The sequence below is a fragment of the Budorcas taxicolor genome, chromosome 3 (genome assembly GCF_023091745.1).
Source record: "Budorcas taxicolor isolate Tak-1 chromosome 3, Takin1.1, whole genome shotgun sequence".
In the NCBI taxonomy this organism is placed as follows: Eukaryota; Metazoa; Chordata; class Mammalia; order Artiodactyla; family Bovidae; genus Budorcas; species Budorcas taxicolor.
Genome location: NC_068912.1, coordinates 8,833,973 through 8,856,673, shown reverse-complemented (window position 1 = coordinate 8,856,673; position 22,701 = coordinate 8,833,973). Strand labels below are relative to the sequence as shown.

The following is a 22,701-nucleotide window of genomic DNA, read 5'->3' as shown; positions in this document are numbered from 1 at the left end:
CTGAATATTCATTGGAAGGACTGATGCTGAAGCTGAAACTCCAATACTTTGGCCACCTGCTGCGAAAAACTGACTCATTTAAAAAGACCCTGATGCTGGGAATGATCGAAAGCGGGAGGAGAAGGGGACAACAGAGGATGAGACGGTTGGATGGCATCACCAACTTAATGGACATGAGTTTGAGTAAGCTCCAGGAGTTGGTGATGGACAGGGAGGCCTGGCATGCTCCAGTCCATGGGGTCGCAAGGAGTCGGACACGACTGAGCGACTGAACTGAACTGAATGGAAGACTACAGTGGCTCCTTGCTACCTCAGCCTAACAACAAGGAAGTTAAGGAAGTTTAATCAAAGCTGAAACAGGTGACTCGCGCATTTTAGGATGACAGGAACCAGAAGAGCGCCTACAATTGCCTGAAATTCTAACAATTCTTCAAGTGTCCAGAAGGGTTTTCCGAGATTACGTCTCTGAGCATGAGCGGAAGTCACCCTTTGAGCAATCTACTGTTAAACGATAGGTGCCATATCCAGGACATAGTCATCCGTTTCCATTCTTTTCTCCTCGTTGCACCCACAAGCAGGTGATCCGGTGACAAATTTGTCTTCGTTACTAGAAAATAAAGATCGTAGTTAGCGAAGTTTTAAGGCAGCTAACTCCCCATCTTCCCATAGTAAAGATGGAGGCGCCCTGAATGTAAACTACAGGTAATACCACTTCCGTGTTTCTCTTGTGCCCTGGTCTAAGATGGCGGACGAGGCCACCCGGCGAGTCGTGTCTGAGATCCCGGTGCTGAAGACCAACGCCGGACCTCGAGATCGGGAGTTGTGGGTGCAGAGACTCAAGGAGGAATATCAGTCTCTTATACGGGTCAGTTGTGCTTCTACTGTCAACCGCGTCGTAAAAGGTTTGCGGGTAATCAGGTGTCCATCGGAATAGGCTCCGTATGGAATCTACTTCCGGTTTTAAAGTGTAACTTACAAATTCAAAGATACTGGATGACTTCGGGGCTGGGGGACTTAAGGAGCCGCGGTGGGGAGGAGGCAGAAGAGACTCAAGTTAGGAACTACAGTGGGGCCAGATTTTCTTCCTGAAAGCAGCAGTAATTTTAGGGATACGCGGCCCAGGAAAATGACGTGTCCTTCTGGCCCCAGGTGATTGCGCTCCTGGATGTAGGGGAGGTGGTCTTAAGGATTTCTTAAGAGCCCTAAGTCCGGGCCTGAGTCCCTCCGCTCTTTCACTTGTCCTAAGGTAGGAATACATGTTAGATCGAAAAATTAAAGTAGGTATTAGTTGCAGAGAGATGAGGAGCTCAGCTCAGTTAGGAATGAACCGTTTTCTCAGCTAATCTCCGTTCTGTGGAAAGAATTTGACTTCTTGCGGTGGTCTCTGTTTCAAAGGTTTCCTGATGCATGTATTCACTAAAAAATAAATTTAAAAAATAATGTACATCTAGTACCTAGGAGGGGCATCCAAAGCCGAATAAAGTGGAGCCTACCGATGGACAGAAACATATTATAATACATAAGGTGGAGAAAGAGGGAGAAGGAGTCTGAGAAATTGCTAGGATGTTTTGAAGCAGGAGGTGAGATACCTAAATCTAGCCTGGGTCTGGTCAGGGAAGGCTTTCTAGAAGAGGCAATGCTTGAGCTGAGACTGAAAGGGTAAACATAAGTTAGCCTTATAAAAAACGAGCATAAGAGAAGAATATTCAAGGCAAAAGGCACAGCATGAGCAAAGTTATGGAAGCTAGAAATACATGACCTATATGAAGAAACACAAGTAGTTCAGAGTTGTTAGAGCATCAGGGGGTGTCAGGGAGTGGTAGATAAGACTTAATAAATAGATTGGAGCACTTGAATTCTATCTTGGAGGCATTGGGATACCTTTAAAGGATGTTAACCAGAGGATGTTAACATGATGAGATTTGGGTTTAGATCAATCACTGGCAGGAGAGAGGAAAACAGAATTGGCAGGGCTAAGGCTGAAGTTTGGAGGCTGTCATTCCAGGCAAAAGAAAAGTGATGATATAAATTCAGCAGTTATGGTAAAGAGAGATAGACTTGAAGAATATTCAGAAGGTAAAATCAGCAGAATATCATAAAAGATTGGTTTGTAAAGGAGAAGGAGGCTTAAGGATGATTTCCAGGTTTTTAGCGTGGGTGACTGCATGCTAATACTGCCAATGGAGATTGGTGTGGTGGAGAAAACAAGTCTGAAGGACTAGGGGGAAACTCGCACTGCCAAGTTTGAATTGTACCTGTGGAATGAAGGTAGAAGTTTCAAAATACATTTGTATATAGACTTTGAAGCTCTGAGAAAAGCTCTAGTTTAAAGATAAAGATTTAGAAGTCTCAGCATATGAGTGCTAGTCAAAATCAGGACAAAATGAAGTCTTGGGAAGGAATATGCCATAAAATGAGTTGTCACTGACATTGTCAGAAGTGAGAAGAAAAGCCAGGCAACATCATAAAGTGTTTTGTGCCTGTTAAATTGAGTAGAACCCAAGCATTCTATTCTCTGTTCTGAGCAAGTCCCCTACTTACCAATATGGCTTTGACTTCAACTTATGTCAGAAAAGTTGGGTAAACAGAGAGTAAGTAATCACACTTCTTTTGAGGGAAGACGTACTCCCCTTGGCCCCAATTCCCCCCTCAAAGACCTCATTCTCTGCTTTTAGTATGTGGAGAACAACAAGAATGCGGACAATGACTGGTTCCGACTGGAGTCCAACAAGGAAGGGACTCGGTAGGCAGACCCTCTCGGGAGGTGTGGTGGTGGGGATCTTATATAGCTTAAGCATTCCGGTGTCCCAGAACCCACTCTCAGGCCTTTCCTGCCCCCTTCTAGTCTTCAATCCCACAACTCCAGAGTCCCCAGTTCCCAACTTATGAGTCTCCCAGGCTGGTCACCTAAGCCAAAAAGATGTCATATGAGTATTAGAAGAATGGGAAAATTGGACTGAGGCTTGGTTTCTGTTTTAGGTGGTTTGGAAAATGCTGGTACATCCATGACCTCCTCAAATATGAGTTTGACATCGAGTTTGACGTGAGTATGATGGAGTGGTAGTTAATGGAGGTTAGTAGAGGACGAGGGATTAGGTGATTCTTAACAAGCTAACCTTTCTTGGAGGGACCAAAGAAAACTTTTTAAATGGGAGGGAAAATCTTAATGAGGTTTGAAACAAGCATAGGTTTTAATTACTCATCTCCATGTCCAGAACCCTGCTGTGTAACTGCTGCTTGGGGGAGTTTGCAGAACCTTTCATTTTAACCAAGAAATGTGTATATCTGATTAGATTAGTTCCTTTCTATTCTGCTTCTGTCATATTAAAGCCTTGTAATTCTTCCAGATTCCTATCACATATCCCGCTACTGCTCCAGAAATTGCAGTACCTGAACTAGATGGAAAAACAGCAAAGATGTACAGGTAGGACTGAACAGGAGATGGGAAAAGGTCAAAGAAGGCCTTGGTGAAGAGCTCACCAAGGTAGAAATTTTCTCATAGTCTGCAGGCCTAGAGAAATTCCACATCTCCCTCTGCCAAGCCTGGGCAAAGCACTTAGATGACCTTGTTCTCAGTTCTGATCCCCAGCAGTCTTCCTGTGCTCTCAAGAATCTGCTTTGCTTTGTGGTGTACCTTGCATGTCAACACCTTCTGATCTTGTTCCTCTCATAGGGGTGGCAAAATATGTCTGACCGATCACTTTAAGCCTTTGTGGGCCAGGAATGTGCCTAAGTTTGGACTAGCTCATCTCATGGCTCTGGGGGTAAGTTTGGAGTATTTGGTATATAAGAGGGGAAGGGGTTTGGTCCTGAGCGATATAAGAAAAGTGAGAGTAAACATGGAATAATAGTGTTTTGCTTTGGGTATGTTCTCCTAGACTATCTCTAGGAAGGAGCTTCTGGTGGAATACAAGGCATTGAGTGGCTGGTAGTAATCTCACAGGGTCTCCCTTGTATTGCAGCTGGGTCCATGGCTGGCAGTGGAAATCCCCGATCTGATTCAGAAGGGAGTGATTCAGCATAAAGAGAAATGCAGCCAATGAAGGATCAAGCCACTGAGGCAGGACAGAGGGACCTTTGATAGGCTGCGGTTCCTGTTTTCCTGTGCATCATTTTTCTTACTCATCTAACTGCTTCCCCTGACACCCTTTCACCCATAACTGTTACTAAGTAGCTGCAGCAGACACTGCTGGAAAAAAACAGCATTGCTACTGGATTTCTTAAGTTGGGCTACAGAGGAAGAGGAAAGACTAGAGCCTTGAAAAACCAAGAGGCAATTTATATCCCTTCCCTAGGTGGAGCACTGCGAGGTCTAGAGGGATAGGGGGTGACCAAAAGTGGATACATAGTCTTTCTGGTTTCTGAAGATAACTCATCAATAAAAGCTGCTTTCTCTGGTGGCTTGTGGCTCTCATTGGTGGCTGTAATAGTGGGTGAGTAGCCTACGGGTCAGCAGGCTACCACCCAAGGCACATGTACGACCATCCTAGTTCAGGGGGCAGGGGGAAATGGAGGAAGCTCTGGCCTGGACCAGAATGAAAGGAAATCCTGACTGCTGTCCCTGCTGCTGAAATCTGCTCATGTGCTTGAGCAGGGAGCCTCCTGCTTCGGCCTGCAAGATGACTGAGGACTGGTTTTGCAGGGCCAGTATTCCCTGCCCTCCGAGGAGCTTCCAATCCCTATGTGGATACTTCTCTTCTGTGGACTGGACCCTGCATTCGCATCCCTGCTCCCTGGGAAGGTCTGTGCTGCAAGCCGGGGGGGCCATACAACGATTGTCAGGTTTATATCCTCTAGGGCCACGAGATGGGGCGATGGGACTCTGTACTTTAGGGACTTGCTTTGGAGTGATGGTTTAAAGAAAAATTTTGGCAGAGCTGGGAACTGGCGGTCCTAAAGTTGGCTGTGTTTCCATGGTGTCAGCGGCGGAGCCAAGAGGGCGGGTTCACGCAAGCGCCGAGGATGCAGGTGGGTGGATTCTGAGTGTGGGTGCGCAGGCGCTCTGAGAGACAGTGAAGCCGGTGGCCGGTGGCCGGGCGGGACCAACAAAGATGGCGGCGGCCCCTGCGGCGGGAGAGAGCTGGGCAATAGCTGCGGCTAAAGCTGCAGCCGGGCCCGCGGGGGCGCTGCGCGAGGGTAGTAGGGGGTGGCCCTGAGCTGAGGCCTGACCCCAGTTGGCTTCCCCCTCCGCCTCACTCGGGGACAGGTACGGTCCGGGGCGTATGGCGTGGGGGGTTCCGAGGGAAGACTGCTCCAGACTCGAGAGATTGCCCTCCACAAAGGCAAAGACGCTGGGGACCTGGCAGGCCTGAGAGAACTGGGCTGGAGGGACCAGCATCCTTGGATCGTGGAGAATATGCCTCTGGACCCCGTAGCCAATCAGCAGCCTCGGCCTTTCTGCCCTCGAGGGGGGCGGACCCGGTTGAAACCTGCTGTGGTGGGCGAGGTGCAGAGCTTGAGGGTCAGGGAATTAGTTGTTCGTCCTCCCTGCTCGCCACTGCCCCTAAGCCCCGACATCACTTTGGAGCTCAGAGGCGGGGGGCAGGGAGTGATTCGCAAGTCACCCTTTTAACCTGCTTCATTTGCAGCCCGGAGGGGCAGAGGTTTGAGAATGGAATGCTATCTTTGGGGCTGTTATACTTGCATCCACACCCCTATTTGACCAGAGGTTCTAAATGACCCAGAGCACATCCCACTTGACTAGGTTCATGGGGGACCTTCATGAACATTTAGATTATAAAGACAGATGATAGTAACTGTCTTTTCATTGGCTCTCCAGTAAAGCTGTATTCTGCAGGAAGAGGGTAAGGAATGTAGAGTCAAAGCTCTGGACTGCTATCATTCATTCATTCATTTACTCAATGGTTACTAAGTGTTTACTTTGTGCCAAACACTATGTTAGCTATTGGGGATACAATGACTGATATGATAGATACGGTTCCTGCCATCCATGCATATAGCCAGGTATGGTAGCCTAGGTTCCCACCTCCCTCCATGTTCAAATGTTGACCCTGTCTTCTTCTCTCAGGTCCAGCCTGTGGCGTCCACAATGCCCCAGGCTTCTGAGCACCGCCTGGGACGGACCCGAGAGCCACCTCTTAATATCCAGCCCCGAGTGGGATCCAAGCTACCATTTGCCCCCCGGGCCCGGAGCAAGGAACGCCGAAACCCAGGCCCTGGGCCAAATCCCATGTTACGACCTCTGCCTCCTAGGCCAGGTCCCCCTGAGGAACGGCTCAAGAAACTGGAGCTGGGACGGGGACGGACCTCAGGCCCTCGTCCCAGCGGCCCACTTCGGGCAGATCATGGAGTTCCCCTGCCTGGCTCACCACCCCCAACTGTGGCTCTGCCTCTCCCATCCAGGACCAACCTAGCCCGTTCCAAGTCTGTGAGCAGTGGGGACTTGCGTCCAATGGGGATTGCCTTGGGAGGGCACCGTGGCACAGGAGAGCTGGGGGCTGCACTGAGCCGCTTGGCTCTCCGGCCTGAGCCACCCCCTTTGAGACGTAGCACCTCTCTCCGCCGCCTCGGGGGCTTTCCTGGGCCACCCACTTTGTTCAGCATACGGACAGAGCCCCCTACTCCACATGGCTCCTTCCACGTGTTATCTGCCCGGCCCTCTGAACCTTTCTACTGCGATGACAAGATGGTGAGGATTCGCTGGTACACGTGGCCTTCCATGCCCACACGTTCCTCCATGCCTCCAGCTTTCTTGCCATCATATGGCTTTCCTTTCTCCTTTTCCCTCAAAATTCCTTTTTCACTCCTTCATTTTAGTAGTGTGGACTCTCTTCTCCCTTAAGTACCCTTGAGCCTCATAGACCCTTTTTGGGCTTGTCTGTGACTCCCCAGCATGGTTTGCCACTTCATTCTCCAAGGAATTAACTCAACCATTTGGAATTATTTGGGTCCCCAGGCCCTTAATTTCCCTTGCTGTGCCTTCTCTCCTAGGATGTTTGCCTAGGTTTAATTAATCTCTGGAGCCAAGGAGGGGCAGGCTCAGAACATCTGAGCTAATGTGGTTGCCCATTTCCTGAGCTAAGTGAGCTAGGCTGATTGCAGTTGGAGCCATCAGGAGAGGGTGTAGAAAGGGGCCACGGGTGCAGGAGGGGGCCTTGCGGGTAGCAAGGTGGGGGTGGGGAGCAGCTGGGCAACCATGCCAGTGCTTGGGGAGTTGCCCCAGGAGTTGCATCGCCGGCTAGCTGGGCAGAGGAGTAAGTGGGGAACAGATGGGACAGCCATGGCTGAGACCGTGGTACACTCAGCTGTGATGGGCTTACTGCTCATGGCCAGTGAGGTAGGGAGACCCTGATACTCAGGGAGAAAGTGTAGAGTTTGGGGGTGAAGGATGGGATGGGGAAGGCAGTGGGCAGCATGCTGTGGGAAGGTTCAAGTGCCAGTTAAGGGTATACAGGAACCTGTTGACTGTACTCTACTGATCTTCCAGGCTCATCACACACTGCTTCTGGGCTCTGGTCACGTTGGCCTCCGAAATCTGGGGAACACGGTGAGAGCCGTTCTTGCATCCTTCCTAACAGGAATGTGGACTGGTGCTGGGGACAGGCATGGGGAGGGAAACTTAGAGAAGCAGAGCACTGAAGTTCTCCTAAGGCTTCTTGGGTCTCTCCTGCTCCCCAGTGCTTCCTAAATGCTGTGCTACAGTGTTTGAGTAGCACCCGGCCTCTTCGGGACTTCTGTCTGCGAAGGGACTTCCGTCAAGAGGTGCCTGGAGGGGGCCGAGCCCAGGAGCTCACTGAAGGTAGGGCAACAACTCCTGCTCCCCCCTTTCAGGTGCTCTTTTCCCTAACCCCATGTAGGTTCATCTGCCAGTGGCGGTGAACCCGAGCCTGAAAGCTGGCAGTTGTATCTGTTTTTCCCTGTGTCTGATTTCCTAGAGGTGGTTTTCCACCCTCTCGGCCGCCTCTTGCTTCCCTCTTGTAGTAATTAAACTTTTGTTTCCCTTCCCCACTCGCATCCTAACAGCCTTTGCAGATGTGATTGGTGCCCTGTGGCACCCTGATTCCTGTGAAGCTGTGAATCCTACTCGATTCCGAGCTGTCTTCCAGAAATACGTCCCCTCCTTCTCTGGATACAGGTGGGAGAGCTGGAGGGTATGGGATTTCTCTCTGGCCTTGTCTGGGGGTAGGGAGCCCTGGCAGCCTCATTCTGAGCCTTGAGATGCTCTTCATCCAGGAAGTGGGGACAGATGTCTGGGCAGAGATCAGTGACTGTGGACTAGGGAGGAGTCAGTTGCCCATGCTTTTTGTCTGGCTGCAGCCAGCAGGATGCCCAAGAGTTTCTGAAGCTCCTCATGGAGCGGCTACACCTCGAAATCAACCGCCGAGGCCGCCGGGCTCCACCAATCCTGGCCAGTAGTCCTGCTCCCCCCCCACCCCGCCTCGGAGGGGCTCTGCTAGAAGAACCTGAGTTAAGGTAAGGTTGCTCCCCCTCCCCCTTCTCCCCAGTAGTTTATCAGCAGCATTCATCCTTCATAGAAGTGAGTCACGGTTGAGGCTGCAGGGTCCAAGGAAATATATAGTTCAGAAAATGGTTGGTGAAGCAGTGCAGAAGCAGGAAGAAGGAAGGAGGAGGCTGAGGGGCGCAGATGGAAGCAGAAGACAGTGCTGTGGCTGTCACCATATTGACGGAGGAGGGGATAATTAATTTATAAGGTACAAACGGGATTTGGAGCCAGGTGGAAGAAGACGGCATGTTCTTCCCCCGTCTACATTCCTTTGTTTTCCTCTCACCAGAAAGTCCTCTGAAGGAGGGCTCCTTTGACTCTTTCTTGAAATTCAGAGAAGGAGCTGGGGCACAGAGGGGGTAGGGTATGGGGTGGGGTGGGGTACAGGGCTTTGTGGATCATTTCAGTGTTAGGGGTGCCCAGCGTTCCTGCTGTCTCATGGATGCTTCCCACTTTCCTTACTCTGTCGTAGCGATGACGATCGAGCCAACCTAATGTGGAAGCGTTACCTGGAAAGAGAGGACAGCAAGATCGTGGGTATGGAGTAAGGCAGTGATGGGGGGAGTCTGTGTGGGGGGGCGGGGGAAGATCGTGGATATGGAGTAAGGCAGTGATGGAGGGAGTGTGTGTGTGGGACGGGGGAAGATCGTGGGTATGGAGTAAGACAGTGATGGGGGAAAGTGTCTGGGGGTGGGGGCGGTGCAGGCTTGGCAGAAAAAATCAATACTATCGAGGGGTATGGGAACAGGATTGGGTGGAAAAGCTGTTAGGGGTTTGTGAGGAGTGGTGGTGGTGGGAAAAGAAAGGTCAAGTAAGGGGGTGGAATTCCAAGAAAGCACCTTAGGCATCCCATAGTGACTGTTTCTCCTGCCCTTTTGCTTCTATCTAGACCTGTTTGTGGGCCAGTTGAAAAGTTGTCTCAAGTGCCAGGCCTGTGGGTATCGCTCCACAACCTTCGAGGTTTTTTGTGACCTGTCCCTGCCCATCCCCAAGGTGGGATTCCAGAAGATTCCAGGGGTGGATGGGACATGAGTTCTGTGATGCAGTCCTCCCACCCCTAGTGTGGGAGGGAACCCTGTGGGTCTCTGGAGCAGAAATGAAGCTTGGATTACTTGAGAAGAGTTGGAAAAGTAAATTCATACCATGCTGACCCTTCACTCCCCTTTCCCCTCAGAAAGGATTTGCTGGGGGCAAGGTGTCTCTGCGAGATTGTTTCAACCTTTTCACCAAGGAAGAAGAGCTAGAATCGGAGAATGCCCCAGTATGTGGGGGTTCACAAGGGATATAGTAAGGGTGGGAAACCTGGGGGGGAGCTCCGTATGTGTAAAAGGGGTTGCATGGTGCCTGAGTATGAAGAATGACACGTGTCAGGGTTTGTAAAGGAGTTTCAGGTATGTCCTGGTGCTTCCAGGGCAAAGGGCAGCGGCCCAGAGGATGCAGCAATGTATACAGAGCACAGTGAATTTGTGAGTCAGGATGCCAGAAAAGGCAGCTGAGGTGAGGAACATGTTAACCTTATAACATTATTTGACATTTGTTTAGGTGTGTGACCGATGTCGGCAGAAAACACGAAGTACCAAAAAGTTGACAGTACAGAGATTCCCCCGCATTCTCGTGCTCCGTATCCTAATCTTCAGATTATTTCTCCCATTCATTCTTTTTCCACATTTTCCATGTTTACAGAAGCTGGACATTTGGGAATTCAGTTTGCCTTAGGAAAAACCGGCCACTCCACCTTTCCCTATCATGCTCCCCAGATGTGTTCAGGGAGGGGTGGTGGACAACATTCAGTTCCTCAGCCCCTCTCAGAGGCCTTCTGCCTCCCAAATTCTCCTTAACCAGAGCTTAGATCTTAATCGATTTTCCGCCTCCCGAGGCTCCATCAAGAAGAGTTCAGTAGGTGTAGACTTCCCGCTGCAGCGACTGAGCCTAGGGGACTTCGCCAGTGACAAAGCCGGTGAGTCTGGCAGGGAAGGTCCTGAGGAGCTCCATGCAGGGGAGGGAAGGGTGGGAGCGGAGCACAGCTCTGACTGTAGGATTCGGTCGTCTGTAACCCTGAAGGAAGCCCCGTGTATCAGCTGTACGCCCTTTGCAACCACTCGGGCAGCGTCCACTACGGCCACTACACAGCCCTGTGCCGGTGCCAGACTGGCTGGCACGTCTACAATGACTCTCGGTGAGAAGAGCCTGCTACTCCCCTCCGGCCCTATCCCCACAGCAGCCCTGACATCTTTCCCAAATCCGAAGCCCCAGGGGAGCATGGTGCCGGGCGGTGGGGGCTGGGTTGGTATCCTGATCACTACCAGGATGCTGTGAGGTTGATCTTGTGGGGAGGTAGAATACCCAGAGATGATCACACCTCTTTCCCCATGTCCTTTCTTCCTAGTGTTTCCCCTGTCAGTGAAAACCAGGTGGCGTCCAGTGAGGGCTACGTGCTGTTCTACCAACTGATGCAGGAGCCACCCCGGTGCCTGTGACATCCCTTTTAAGCCCTGGCACCTGTGAAACCCTTTCAACACCCTTAAGCCCCCAGGCTCCCCATTTACCTCAGAGACGTCTATTTTTGTGTCTTTTTAATCGGGGAGGGGGGAGGGGGTGGTTGTACCTCCCATTATTTTTTTTATTAAAAAATCCCCTTTCACCTGGAGGCTCCCTTGTCTCCCAGTCCCATGTACAGAGCTCCACAGGCCCCTGCCCGTGTACAGCCCCCAGACCCTCTACAGTCTCACTTTTTTTGTGAATAAATTTATTTAAAAAAAAAAAAGACCTTATTTGTATTTGTGCTTTAAGGGTGTGGAGATACAGAACTAGGCCGAATGGGGAGTCTTCCTGGGACTCAGTTCCCTCTCTGAACAGATGGGGGCCCACTCAGAGCCGTGGGGGTGGGGATGGGGTGTGGGACCAGGACACGGGGATGCCAAGGTTTACATTGGTAAGAGAAGAGGGAAGGCAAACTTGAGACTCGTGAAGCTGTAAGGAAGCCTGGAACTAGAGTGCAGGCATGGGGGTCCACGGGTTTTGCCCGCGTAGGGGGCTGCCTCTCGAGAGCGTGGTACCCAGGGACCCCTGTGGATAAACACGGTACGCTGCCGGGCTGCCCTAGCTCCCACAGGCCCAGGCTGTTGCTAACATCAAGGAGCTGTTGATGGAGCCACTTCCCCACGGACCAGCCTCCAGTGCCCCTATCTACTCTCCTTACAACCAAAGCTCCTGGGAGCCTCCCTCCAGGGTTCTCACCCTAGGTGGGCCTGGGAAGCTCGAGCTGGGGAATGCTAACCAGGATTCAGCTCTCGCCGCTCCAGCCCTGAAGGGAGAGCCGTGCGGGATATGGCCGCTCTCTCCAACCCGGCATCGAACCAGTTAATCTCCAGCTTCAGAGAACCGCCTTCTACAGGCCGGAGCGTCCGCGAGACTAGAATGGACGGAGAGTCGGAAAGGCCAAAAAGCTTGGGGGCGGAGGCAGCGGGCTGAAAGCCCTAGGCCTGCATGGGGGTGGGAGGGAAAGCGCTCCAGAACACCGGCGTCCAGTTGGGTCCCCGAGCCCTGCGCGAGCAGATAGCGTGGGTGTGGCCCTTATCCGCCTCCCCTGTCCCCCCGGATCGCCGGCGGGGTGATGCGCTGAGATCGCTAACTCCTTTCGCCTCATTTTTCTCGTTCCCCTCGTGGGTGAGTCCTAGGCCCTGGGAGGGGACCTCAGAGTTCCACCACCGCATCCGCCGGCTCTGGGTTTCCCCGCAAACAGCGAATGGCCGGGGGTGGAACGCGGAGCTCGCAGGTTTTCTGCAGAGCAGGCTGCTTGCAGTCGCCCTGTCCGTAGTGCCTCTTCACCCGCAGGTTTCTTCATGGGCCGGACCGTGGTCGTGCTGGGCGGAGGGATCAGCGGCTTGGCCGCCAGTTACTACCTGAGCCGGGCCCCCTGTCCCCCCAAGGTGAGTGCGCCGCGCTGCCAGAGGGAGCGCCTTTAATACTTCTCTCCCATTTCCAGCAAGAGCGACTGCGCCGCCCCCTTTTTCTCCTGACCGCGTATGCCGCCGCGGCTGTGGCTGTAGGCTGCAGTGCCTCCCTCTTGTCCTCAGGTGGTCTTGGTGGAGGGCAGCGAGCGCCTGGGAGGCTGGATCCGCTCAGTACGCGGGCCAGATGGTGCTGTTTTTGAACTTGGACCTCGAGGAATTCGGCCGGCAGGAGCCCTGGGAGCCCGGACCCTGCTCCTGGTGAGCGGCTTGTGCCATGCCTAGGAGGGATTGCGGAGGGGCCTTCACTAGAGGATAGAGTTAAGGGAAGCAAGTGGATTTGGTGGACAGTGCTTTCCTTAGTCTATCCTCTTCTTGAGGACGTGTGGAGAGCAGATTTCTGAGCTTGGCTTGGACTCAGAAGTGTTGCCTGTCCGGGGAGACCATCCAGCTGCCCAGAACAGGTTCCTGTATGTAGGTGGTGCTCTGCATGCCTTGCCCTCTGGCATCAGGTAATGTTATCACTTCCTTACTGCCATCGTTCTCCTTTGCCCTTGTCCTCACATCCCTTCCATTTCCTCATCTCCCAGTCTGTCAGCTGTCAGCCCTCCCAGCAAAAGGGACCAAACGAATAGAGATGATCCCCTGGAGCTGGGGAGGCAAATCAGAGCTCCCTTTTCACTGTGCCTTCCTCCATGCAGGGGGCTCCTCCGCCCTTCACCTCCCTTCTCCAAGCCTCTGTTCTGGGCTGGGCTGAGGGATTTGACCACCCCTCGTGGCAAAGACCCTGATGAGACTGTGCACAGCTTTGCCCAGCGCCGCCTTGGTCCTGAGGTAACACCACCCAGAAGCCCCCAGAAGCCTCCCCTTCTAAAGCGGCTGCAAACCTACCACTGGGGCCCAAAGCTACCACTGGGGCCTCTTCTGTAGCCTCTGAAAATGCCCTCTTCTCTTCGTACCCAGTAGCCTCCCAAACTCACTGTTGAGGTGAATGCCTTCACTTCCTTCCCATCCATCTGTTGTAGCCGGACTGCTTTCCAAGTAAACCCATGCTGCCCCCATTCCCTGCCAAGCAGGGATCAGTGGAAATTAGTGCAGTTTATTCCTTGGCCTCTTAATCCTAGTCTCACCCTTAAGGTGGCGTCTCTAGCCATGGACAGTCTCTGCCGTGGAGTGTTTGCAGGCAACAGCCGTGAGCTCAGCATCAGGTCCTGCTTTCCCAGTCTCTTCCAAGCTGAGCAAACCCACCGTTCCATATTACTGGGGCTGCTGCTGGGGGCAGGTGAGGGGGCAGTTGGTGCAAGGGTTGAAGATATTAAGGACTGCCAGAGTGAGGGACTGGAGGCAAGGAGTGCTATTTTAATGATTCTTCTCTGCTTCCTTCTCTGCAGGCCAGGGCCCACAGCTGGACTCAGCACTTATTCGCCAAGCTCGGGCTGAGCGCTGGAGCCAGTGGTCACTCCGTGGAGGGCTGGAGACACTGCCCCGGGCCCTCAAGGCCCACCTGACTAGTAGGGGTGTCAGTGTTCTCCAAGGCCAGCCAGTCTGTGGGCTCAGTCTCCAGGCAGAAGGGCGCTGGAAGGTAGGCGAGCCTCCTGGACTGTAATGAACGTGTGTGTTAGAGTTTTCATCTTTGTTTAAACTCCAGGACTGGAGTTTCTCTTTTTCTTCTGTCCTAGAAGCTGCTTAAATATGGGCTACCCCAAGTTCTTAGGCCTTATTTGTGGACCTTCCTCCAAGACCATCTGATCCAGATCTGTGGACAGAAGTAGTGCTTATATATAAGTGGCTCCCAGCTAAGGGAAAGAACCACCCAGCTCCACTAAACATTTCAGATTGGCCCACTGGCTGTTGTCTGGCCCACTTGCTGGAGTAACAGGGAGATGATATTTGTTCTGACTACACAGTTAGTCTCTTCATCCTGAGTCAGCATCCAGTCTCTCTCCTGCCACTTGGGTGCTGGGAAACGGAGGCAAAATTCCCATGATTTCTGTCTTTTAATGTTTTCATACTTTCAGGTGTCTCTAGAGGACAGCAGCCTGGAGGCTGACCACATTATTAGTGCCATTCCAGCTTCAGGTAATGGGATAGCCACCCTCCCCTTCCCCAGCCAGGGTGAGGCAGCCTAGCTTCTTCCTGGGCCAACGGGACCATACCATGCCCTTGAACTGCTCATCCTTGTGGGGGTCTTATCCTAAGGAGGGTGGCCCAAACTGCACTGGGAATGCCTCCTGAGGCAGGCCGCTCTCTCCTCCAGTGCTCAGCAAGCTGCTCCCTGCTGAGGCTGCACCTCTGGCCCGTGCCCTGAGCACCATCACTGCTGTGTCTGTGGCTGTGGTGAATCTGCAGTACCGAGGAGCTCGTCTGCCTGTCCAGGTGTGACCCAGAAGAGGAGGCGAGACAGACACGGGCTTAACTGGAACCCTTCCCTCCTGACCCAGTCTCTGTTTTCTCCAGGGATTTGGACATTTGGTGCCTTCCTCAGAAGATCCAGTTATCCTGGGAATTGTGTATGACTCCGTTGCTTTCCCTGAGCAGGATGGGAGCCTGCCTGGCCTCAGACTGACTGTGAGAGAAGGCAGCTGTGCTTAGTGGGAGTTTCCAAAGGGCTCCTCTCTGCCCCAGTGCAGTAAGGCCAGGCTAATCAGTGCTATCTTCCCTCCTTAGGTGATGCTGGGAGGTTCCTGGTTACAGACACTAGAAGCCAGGGGCTGTGTCTTATCTCAGGAGCTGCTCCAACAGGAGGCAGAGAAAGCTGCTGCCACTCAGTTAGGACTGAATGAGCCACCAAGTCACTGTTTGGTCCATCTACACAAGGTGAGTTGGTAACACAAGGTAAACCCTCTTCAGCTACCTAGTAGAGGCATGCCTTGGAGGCAGGGACTGATCCATTTGTCACTGTCTATCCAGGCCTGTTGTTGTTCAGTTACTAAGTCGTGTCTGACTCTTTGTGACCCCACGGAACGTAGCACCCAGGCCTGGGATATCAATAATAATGTTTTTCCTGTATCCCTTTTTCTCTCCCCAGAACTCTATCCCCCAGTATACATTAGGCCACTGGCAAAAACTGGGTAAGTTGAGAAAGCAGCTGGGCTGAGAAGAGCCATGAAAACAGACCCCCAGCTGTAATATTCCTTTTATCTTTCCTTTCAGAGTCAGCTGCCCAATTCCTGGCTGCTCAGAAGCTGCCTTTGACTCTGGCCGGGGCCTCCTATGAGGGGGTTGCTGTCAATGACTGTATAGAGAGTGGGCGTCAGGCAGCAGCCCGTGTCTTAGGCATAGAACCTAACAGTTGATCCTCAGCTCCCACTTCTTCTTGCCCCTGGTGGCAGGGATTCTCTCACCCATGAAAATAAAAGTTGCTAAAGCTTGGCTTGGCCTGGCTGTTCTGTCATCCAAGGGCAGAAGGTGGGGGTGGGTGAGCAAAGATAGGCAAAGAGTGCCTGGGACGCAGAAAGCAGCAGAGGCGAGACAAAGTCCTTTATTAGAAAATATATCAAAATCCCAGCCCCCTGAGCCAGGTCCGAAAGAGGGAGCTACTCCATTACTGGCAGAAAGCACCCAGGGAGGGGCTTCCTTCAAACACACTTCCTGGGAACCATAAATAGAATAAATATTCACAGAGGTCCCGGGAGAAGCCAGATCACTCTTCTCTCCATGGAAGAAGAAGGGATTTGGGGTCCAGCCCTGCTCCTACCCCATGGGCAGGGGACTCCTAGGAGTCATCACATAAGTCATGACATCAAGGATTCACAGTCATAAGCCCTGGCAGGTGACCCTAGAAAGAGAGACCCCCCAGGGCCAGAGGAGCCCAGCTCCAGTCCAGCAGTGAGGAGAGGCCCCTGCCCCCAGCACAGCAGTAAAGTTCAGTTCCCCCACATCCCTCTAAGAGCAGTGAGGAGCTGAGGGTGGGGAAAATATAACCCCTCTGATTCAGTTTCATGATTAAAGTGGGAAAGATTCAGTTTCATGATTAAGGAGTCAGTGTGAACCATGGGGAGCTGTGTGGTTGGCAGTAGGCAGAGGGCCAGGCCTGGCTGGGGGCCGGCGATGCAACATCTCCTGACGGAAGGCTTGGGAAGAACCAGGCGGGTAATGGGGACCAGAGGAAGTCCGGGGACCCCGAGGGTCAGTTCCAATGTCTGCTGTGATGTTGGTATAGAGAGGGCCCAGCTCTCGAGACAGCAACTGGTATGTCAGTGAGTTCATTCCATCTTGAGTCCAGGAATTCTGGGTACGGACCAGGAGGTCAAATCTGAGGGTTAGAGATTGGAGACTGAGACCTGGAAAGGAACAGCCAGGAATCTAGAAACTTTTAGGAGCTGCCTGGCTAGGGTGTAGAGCCCTGAGGATTCACTAATAATTCCCAGGCAACCCTCCCGTCCTACCTGTGGGGGTTTTCCTCGTTGCCCTTATCTCCTCGGTGCTTCACCATCTTATAGTGTCCCACAGATGTGGGGGGACGAGAGATCTTCATCCCAGCCAAGCGAACCCTATGGGAAAAGCGAGGGCACCTTGAAGGATCCAGAGTGAAAGAAAGCTGCTGACAGGTGAGCAAGCAGAGCTAAGGCCAGCAAGGGAGGAATTGCAAAGAATAACTATTACTAACTCGATAAAGGGCCAAGTACTGGAAGGGCGAACAGAAAACTCAAAGAGAAAGAAGGAAAGGCTGAGATAATGTAAAAGCTACTACTACTACTACTACTACTACTACTACTACTAAGTCGCTTCAGTCGTGTCCGACTCTTGTGCGACCCCATAGACGGCAGCCCACCAGGCTGCCCTGTCCCTGGGATTCTCCAGGCAAGAACACTGGAGTGGGTTGCCATTTCCTTCTCCAGTTTTCCTTTAAAATTAGAGGAAGTTACAGTTCAGTACACACAGGCAAAGTTGTATCCGACTCTTTGTGACCCCATGGACTGTAGCCCACCAGGCTCCTCTGTCCATGGAATTCTCTAGGCAAGAATACTGGAGTAGGTTGCCATTGCCTTCTCCAATGTAAAAGTTGGCTGTCTCCAAATCCTCAGGGCCTAGTGCAGGCAGCCTGGGGGCTATAAACAATTGGCAGAGGTAGGTTTGCACCTCCCACCTGTTTCCTCAATGGCTCCCAGGAGCTGCCTTTGCTGTCTGCAAAGGACAGGGAGAGGAACCATTTTGTCAAAAAAGGTAGGACAAGACTGGGAACCACAGACCCAAGCTCAGCAATTCTTACTGAGATTAGTGGTTGAGCGGCCTCAGCTCTGCTGCACTCCTGCCCCCCACCCACATTTAAGAAAAGGGTGGAACCAGGAAATCAGGACCTGGAAAGAAATGAACTCCAACTCTGATTGATACACAGAAGCAAGAAGTGAGGATGGTCGGGGAAGGTACTGAAAGAATACGTACATTTAGAAATTGCTGGGTGCTTTACACACATACAGAAGACAAGAATTCATAGAGATGTCTTCCCAGAGGACAAAGTGGGAGGAGAGGCAAGGGGCCCAGCATATCAAGCCCAAATAGTCAAATGACATATGAAATTGGGTCAGCTGAGGCTGAAGGTCAAAATGTTTTACATGCTAAAAATAAGCTGGCATCATGCCAATGGCACAGGCCCTTTCTTTTTTTTTAAAAAAAAAAAGTGATTCTGGACTATGTGGAGCAGAGCTTTTCCTCTTCCAGCTCTGCAGGAAGTGGCTTGGATGCAATCCTAGCAGAGGCAGGACTAAACAGTCTCTAGGCCCCTTTCCAGTTCTGGAATCCCATGATACTATTGGGATTGATTGTATTGATCTTGTCTTCTCTCCCGGGAATGTTACTAACCAGGTCTAAGGGACTGAAAGATAACAGAAGGGGGAGCAGCATGCAAAGCCTGACCTGGGTAGGCTGCAAAGATAAGGGAGAGGAATAGGCACCGTTCAGGACCAGGGACCTAAATTAGTGTTAAAAAGACTAGGGCTAGAGGTGGTCTTAGAGGACAGGGATCCAGGCTGGGGTTAGGGAAGAAGGTGGTGGCAAGAAGGCTGACCTGGTAGCAATGTCATCATCCTCACCACCCCAGCCCCAGTATTCATTGGGGAAACCATTCATCTTCAGGTACTGGTCAGGAGTGAGCGCCGAGACCCCACCGAAGTACTGGGGATACGGGAGGCTGGGGAAAGAAAGATCCTTGGATTCCACACATCTTCTGGGAGCCATCCCTCCTTCTTCCACTGGCTGGTGGAATATCCTGCTTCCAGTACCCTCCCATGCCCTCTACCTGTATCCAAACTTGTTCATGGCAACAGCAACGTGCCGAGGTCCTCGGGGGTCGCACACATACAGATTGTGGTCGTTCTCTGGCAGGAGATCCACATCATGCAGGAACAAGCAGTCCCATTCTTCATCACGCAGGGCCTCCCGCACCCCAACATTCAGCAGCTTTGCCCTGTTAAATGTTCCATTTCCAGCCTGGAAGATAATGGAGGAGAACCAACTAGGTCTATAGGTGGCATGGAGAAGAAGCATAATAGTGAATGGAGGGAAGTCAAAGTGGGTTATGGGATGAAGAGGATGAAGAGAAAGACAACTTCTTTGTTTTCTCATTCAACAAAAAATTTTCGAGCATCAGTATGTGCCGGATGGGCTTCCCTGGTGGCTCAGATGGTAAAGAGGGAGACGTAAGAATGTCCTCTTGCAATGCAGGAGACCCGGGTTCGATCTCTGGGTCAGGAAGATCCCCTGGAGAAGGGAATGGCAACCCACTCCAGTATTCTTGCCTGAAGACTCCCATGGACAGAAGAGCCTGGCTGGCACAGTCCATGGGGTCGCAAAGAATTGGACATGATTGAGCGACTAACACACACATGTGCCTGACACACACATGCTATTATTTAGCATTTAATCCCAACAACCATGTGAAATAGGTGGTATATTCGTTACCACTCTTTGCCTCATTTTAGCAGGTTGGGTGTCTTGCTCAAGGTCACGTATGGAACAAATGGCAGAACCAGAACTTTAGCCCAAATCTATCCACTTCCAAATTCAACAACAGAAAAATCATGGAAGATTACAGGACAATGGGAATACCCTTAAGAAGAAGCATGGGGCTAACATGTTGGCAGAGCAGTGCAAGCTGCTGCTTTCTTACGTTCCACAGTCTGACCCTCTTTTAATTATTTTGAGACCCATTATATGAGAGTGGAGTGGAATTTGCTTGAGGCTTCCTTATTAAAAAGAAAATCACAGTGGCGTGGGAACTGGGAGTACCTGGTGGATGACATAAATGCCATAAGCAAGCTGCTGGCGCTGCAGGAACGGATGCAGGTGGTAGAGCAGCAGGCGCAAGTGGTGCTCCCGGGCACGGTGGGGCACAATGATGGCTGTCCGGGACCGGGGCTCACACCTTGCAGGGCGGTATCGGCCCCCTGGTTCTACCCGGGGATTCCTCTCCACAATCTCTGCCAACGATGGCACTGGGCTAAAGGACACGGATACGGGACCCACTGTCAGGAGGGAATGACAAGGTCAGGGATTAGAAGGTCAAGGAGAACTGTCCCTGGCAGTCTGATTCTGGGACTCAGCTCCCCCAAGGGCCTGCTCAGAAATCTCACAAAACCTTGAGTTCCCCATCATTGGGACAACTTTGCAAAGTCTGGAAGGTGAAGGCTCCTCACCTAGCCTGCCTTATTTTAGGGTTCCTTAACTCTCCCCTGCCTCACAAGGTTGGAAGCTTAGAGTCAGCAGGTGGAAAGATCAGGACTTCCAACTAACTCCTAATCCTACCCTGAGGCATGAAGAGCCCATAAACGGGCAGGCAATTGAAAGCTGTGGCTCAATCAAAGAACCCAAGTCGAAACTCCAAATTTAGAGTCCATTCTATCTCAACATTAGCCTACCTCCCAGTTCCATGACCCTCCAGTTTGAAGACCCATGGCTGCCATCCTATACTTTTCCAAGCCTCCCTGTCCCCACACCTTGGCCTTGCCTTCTGCTTTCCTTCTGCACTCACCTAAGAGAGGAGATCGTTCGGGACAGTATGGCAGGCCTTGAGGAGCTGGGAGGCCCCCTGGGGCAACAGGGGCCCCAGGCAGGTGACTGAGGTTACTGTAGACATCATGGGGATGAGAATAGTCAAATGCCGGCTCCTGCTCTCGGCCAAAGAGGGCACTGAGGCTTCGAAAGCCCCCCAACGACAGGTACATCATGACTGCCAGCTGGGAGCCCACAAGCAGGGCCAGGGTGCAGGGCCGCTCCAGCAACCTCCGCAACATCCTGTGCTGGGGTCTGGATGAGAGAGAGAGGAGAGTTCTGGGGGTGGGGGGCAGGAAGGCAGCATGCCAGCAGAGAGATCATTGGGTATTGATGAAGGTCGTGGGCAGGGGTAAAGAGGAAAAAGGGAAAGAACCGAGTCACAGAAGGGAGCACACACCAATACAGAAAGAAACAGAATGTAACCAACGCAGGCCGCACCACCTGTCACTCCCAGCCTAAGTTTCACTCTCCCCCACCCCTCCCTCAAACAGCTCCTACCGCCTACTCAGTCCCCACCCCCGAGAGAATGCTTACATCATTCAAGTCCCAAGGCCATTCCAGAGCATTCTCCGGAGAACATTCCTTCCAATTTTAGAGGGGGAGAGATAGACTCACCTAGATTCAAACTGTCTTCTTCAGGATCATGGGGACTCCAGGAGGTCCCAGGGGAGCAGAGATGTGAAGCATTATATAAAACTGGAAACGCAACGGAGGACAGAGACAGGCTCCATCCAGCACGCCAACAGCAATCTTGGGACCAGCTGGAACAGAAGTGGTCAAGGATAGCCAGCCACCCTCAGAGGGGCAGAGGGCAGGAACAGGGTGAAGCCGGCTTCCCAGCTCGGGAAGCGGGAAGCGAGCGAGGGAAAGTGCTTGGAGAGAAAAGGGGTGGAGCAGGAGATGCTAGGTCCCCGGCTCTGCCCCAGCCATCCTATAGCGTGTCACATTCACTCGGTATTTAACCATCCCCCACGCCAACAGGACCAACCTGTTTGGGGAGTGGGGACAGGGCAACTACTGGAGATCTGGGTGAGGCAGTCCTAACAGGACTGTGAAGTGGCCTCAAAAGAACCCAGGGAGGCGGAAGAAACTGGCTGCTTTCCGTTCTTCACATTTATGGGAGCTAGCTCCGCAGGTGCAGGGAGGTGACCACCTGGGAGCTGCAAGCAAACAACCCTGGAGCGCGGCAGGAAATAGGATGGGGGTAGCGTCCTCTACCTTCTTCTACCTTTCTCCATCCTAGCGAGGGTGGGGGTCGGCGTTATTGATGAAATGAGATCGGGAGAGGAAGGACTGGGCAGAACCTGTCAGAGGAACCTGGGCTAGCTCACCTAGAGGGGCGTGGTCAGCGGTCTGGAAGGGGTTACAGCCCAGTTCTTTCGGAGCAGCCTCATCTCATTCCACGCCAACCTCCTCTGGCGATTGCTCTACCTTGCAAAGTGAGCCCGCCGGCCTCTGTCCGGACTTGCACTTAGGTCTCCCTCCTTGCTCAAGGCTGTTTACAGCCTTTACCCAAAACTTCTCACCTTCCCAATCTCCCAAACCTTTCTCCAGGGCCTCTCACCCCACCATCTCCAGCCTACACACCTGGCCTCCTGCCGCCCGTCATCACCGCCACCCGGACAGCCGGGCAGGAATCGCTGCCGCCATCTTGGAAGCGGGCGCCGCGGGGGCGGGGCCTCGCGTCACGGGGCGGGGCCTCGGAGGGAGGTCGCCCAGGCGTGGAGCGCAGGGTCTGAGCACCGCGGGGATGGTGAGGCTCGCTTCAGGCCGCAGGCAATGAGGGGCTCGACCCTTTGGAAACCGGCACGGGGGCTCTTCCCCACTGGACCGACTCCTAGCAAGATTCTATTCCCCACCCCTCAATTCAGCCTCTGAGTCGTGTCCGACTCTTTGCGACCCCATGGTCTGCAGCATGCCAGGCTTCCCTGTCCTTCACCAACTCCCGGAACTTGCTCAAACTCATGTCCATCGAGTCGGTGATGCCATCCAACCATCTCATCCTCTGTCGTCCCCTTCTCCTGCCTTCACTCTTTCCCAGCATCAGGGTCTTTTCAAATGAGTCAGTTCTTTGCATAAGTTGGCCAGAGTATTGGAGCTTCAGCTTCAACATCAGTCCTTCCAATGAACATTCAGGACTGATTTCCTTTAGGATGGACTTTTTTGATCTTGCAGTCCAAGGGACTCTCAGGAGTCTTCTCCAACACCGCAGTTCAAGAGCATCAATTCTTCAGCGTTCAGTTTTAAGGTCCAACTCTCACATCCATACATGACTACTGGAAAAACCATAGCTTT

General features: G+C 52.4%; 4 protein-coding genes across 9 annotated transcripts; 3 read left to right on the top strand and 1 right to left on the bottom strand.

Annotated features, from left to right (window-relative positions):
• The first annotated feature begins 616 nt into the window (after nt 1-616).
• Nucleotides 617-4,394, top strand: UFC1 (ubiquitin-fold modifier conjugating enzyme 1). The gene is made up of 6 exons (XM_052637470.1): nt 617-865; nt 2,676-2,743; nt 2,980-3,043; nt 3,348-3,424; nt 3,674-3,764; nt 3,963-4,394. Exons 1-6 carry the CDS (start codon nt 743-745, stop codon nt 4,041-4,043), a joined length of 504 nt encoding a protein of 167 aa, XP_052493430.1. The 5' UTR covers nt 617-742; the 3' UTR covers nt 4,044-4,394.
• Nucleotides 4,395-5,062: 668 nt separating this feature from the next.
• USP21 (ubiquitin specific peptidase 21) lies at nt 5,063-11,179 on the top strand. Of its 3 annotated transcripts, XM_052637119.1 has the most exons (13): nt 5,063-5,206; nt 6,029-6,649; nt 7,448-7,507; nt 7,639-7,759; nt 7,984-8,095; nt 8,278-8,433; nt 8,937-9,001; nt 9,354-9,457; nt 9,639-9,725; nt 10,007-10,085; nt 10,314-10,421; nt 10,526-10,640; nt 10,851-11,179. In XM_052637119.1, the coding sequence occupies exons 2-13, from the start codon at nt 6,050-6,052 to the stop codon at nt 10,939-10,941; spliced, it is 1,698 nt and encodes a 565-aa protein (XP_052493079.1). In that variant the 5' UTR covers nt 5,063-5,206; nt 6,029-6,049; the 3' UTR covers nt 10,942-11,179. The 3 variants fall into 3 exon arrangements, with proteins under 3 accessions (XP_052493079.1, XP_052493080.1, XP_052493078.1); XM_052637120.1 differs by lacking the exon at nt 9,639-9,725; XM_052637118.1 differs by lacking the exon at nt 5,063-5,206 and having other exon boundaries at nt 5,951-6,649.
• Nucleotides 11,180-11,950: 771 nt separating this feature from the next.
• Nucleotides 11,951-15,771, top strand: PPOX (protoporphyrinogen oxidase). Of its 3 annotated transcripts, XM_052637212.1 has the most exons (13): nt 11,951-12,130; nt 12,299-12,393; nt 12,541-12,675; nt 12,811-12,926; nt 13,116-13,248; nt 13,552-13,696; nt 13,806-13,996; nt 14,433-14,493; nt 14,672-14,790; nt 14,872-14,982; nt 15,082-15,231; nt 15,443-15,485; nt 15,568-15,771. In XM_052637212.1, the coding sequence occupies exons 2-13, from the start codon at nt 12,307-12,309 to the stop codon at nt 15,708-15,710; spliced, it is 1,434 nt and encodes a 477-aa protein (XP_052493172.1). In that variant the 5' UTR covers nt 11,951-12,130; nt 12,299-12,306; the 3' UTR covers nt 15,711-15,771. The 3 variants fall into 3 exon arrangements, with proteins under 3 accessions (XP_052493172.1, XP_052493173.1, XP_052493174.1); XM_052637213.1 differs by having other exon boundaries at nt 11,951-12,393; XM_052637214.1 differs by lacking the exon at nt 11,951-12,130 and having other exon boundaries at nt 12,795-12,926.
• Nucleotides 15,772-15,885: 114 nt separating this feature from the next.
• Nucleotides 15,886-22,068, bottom strand: B4GALT3 (beta-1,4-galactosyltransferase 3). 2 transcript variants are annotated; one of them, XM_052637275.1, is made up of 8 exons: nt 21,994-22,068; nt 21,022-21,167; nt 20,384-20,658; nt 19,642-19,877; nt 18,653-18,843; nt 18,422-18,544; nt 16,803-16,907; nt 15,886-16,669 (listed from the first exon to the last, which is right to left on the bottom strand). In XM_052637275.1, the coding sequence occupies exons 3-8, from the start codon at nt 20,643-20,645 to the stop codon at nt 16,396-16,398; spliced, it is 1,191 nt and encodes a 396-aa protein (XP_052493235.1). In that variant the 5' UTR covers nt 20,646-20,658; nt 21,022-21,167; nt 21,994-22,068; the 3' UTR covers nt 15,886-16,395. The 2 variants fall into 2 exon arrangements, with proteins under 2 accessions (XP_052493235.1, XP_052493236.1); XM_052637276.1 differs by lacking the exon at nt 21,994-22,068 and adding an exon at nt 21,738-21,932.
• Nucleotides 22,069-22,701: the final 633 nt, after the last annotated feature.

Excerpts from the sequence above, each read along its gene's own strand:
- PPOX (XM_052637212.1), top strand. The coding sequence starts at position 12,307 with ATGGGCCGGACCGTGGTCGTGCTGGGCGGAGGGATCAGCGGCTTGGCC. Across the intron at positions 12,394-12,540 it reads GGGCCCCCTGTCCCCCCAAG|GTGGTCTTGGTGGAGGGCAG; the intron begins GTGAGTGCGCCG and ends TCTTGTCCTCAG. Across the intron at positions 13,249-13,551 it reads AGCGCCGCCTTGGTCCTGAG|GTGGCGTCTCTAGCCATGGA; the intron begins GTAACACCACCC and ends CTCACCCTTAAG.
- B4GALT3 (XM_052637275.1), bottom strand. The coding sequence starts at position 20,645 with ATGTTGCGGAGGTTGCTGGAGCGGCCCTGCACCCTGGCCCTGCTTGTG. Across the intron at positions 19,878-20,383 it reads CGAACGATCTCCTCTCTTAG|TGGGTCCCGTATCCGTGTCC; the intron begins GTGAGTGCAGAA and ends CCCTCCTGACAG. Across the intron at positions 16,908-18,421 it reads GATGATGACATTGCTACCAG|GGTTCGCTTGGCTGGGATGA; the intron begins GTCAGCCTTCTT and ends CTTTTCCCATAG.
- UFC1 (XM_052637470.1), top strand. The coding sequence starts at position 743 with ATGGCGGACGAGGCCACCCGGCGAGTCGTGTCTGAGATCCCGGTGCTG. Across the intron at positions 2,744-2,979 it reads TCCAACAAGGAAGGGACTCG|GTGGTTTGGAAAATGCTGGT; the intron begins GTAGGCAGACCC and ends TTTCTGTTTTAG. Across the intron at positions 3,765-3,962 it reads CTCATCTCATGGCTCTGGGG|CTGGGTCCATGGCTGGCAGT; the intron begins GTAAGTTTGGAG and ends CTTGTATTGCAG.
- USP21 (XM_052637118.1), top strand. The coding sequence starts at position 5,951 with ATGCATATAGCCAGGTATGGTAGCCTAGGTTCCCACCTCCCTCCATGT. Across the intron at positions 6,650-7,447 it reads TCTACTGCGATGACAAGATG|GCTCATCACACACTGCTTCT; the intron begins GTGAGGATTCGC and ends CTGATCTTCCAG. Across the intron at positions 7,508-7,638 it reads TCCGAAATCTGGGGAACACG|TGCTTCCTAAATGCTGTGCT; the intron begins GTGAGAGCCGTT and ends CCTGCTCCCCAG.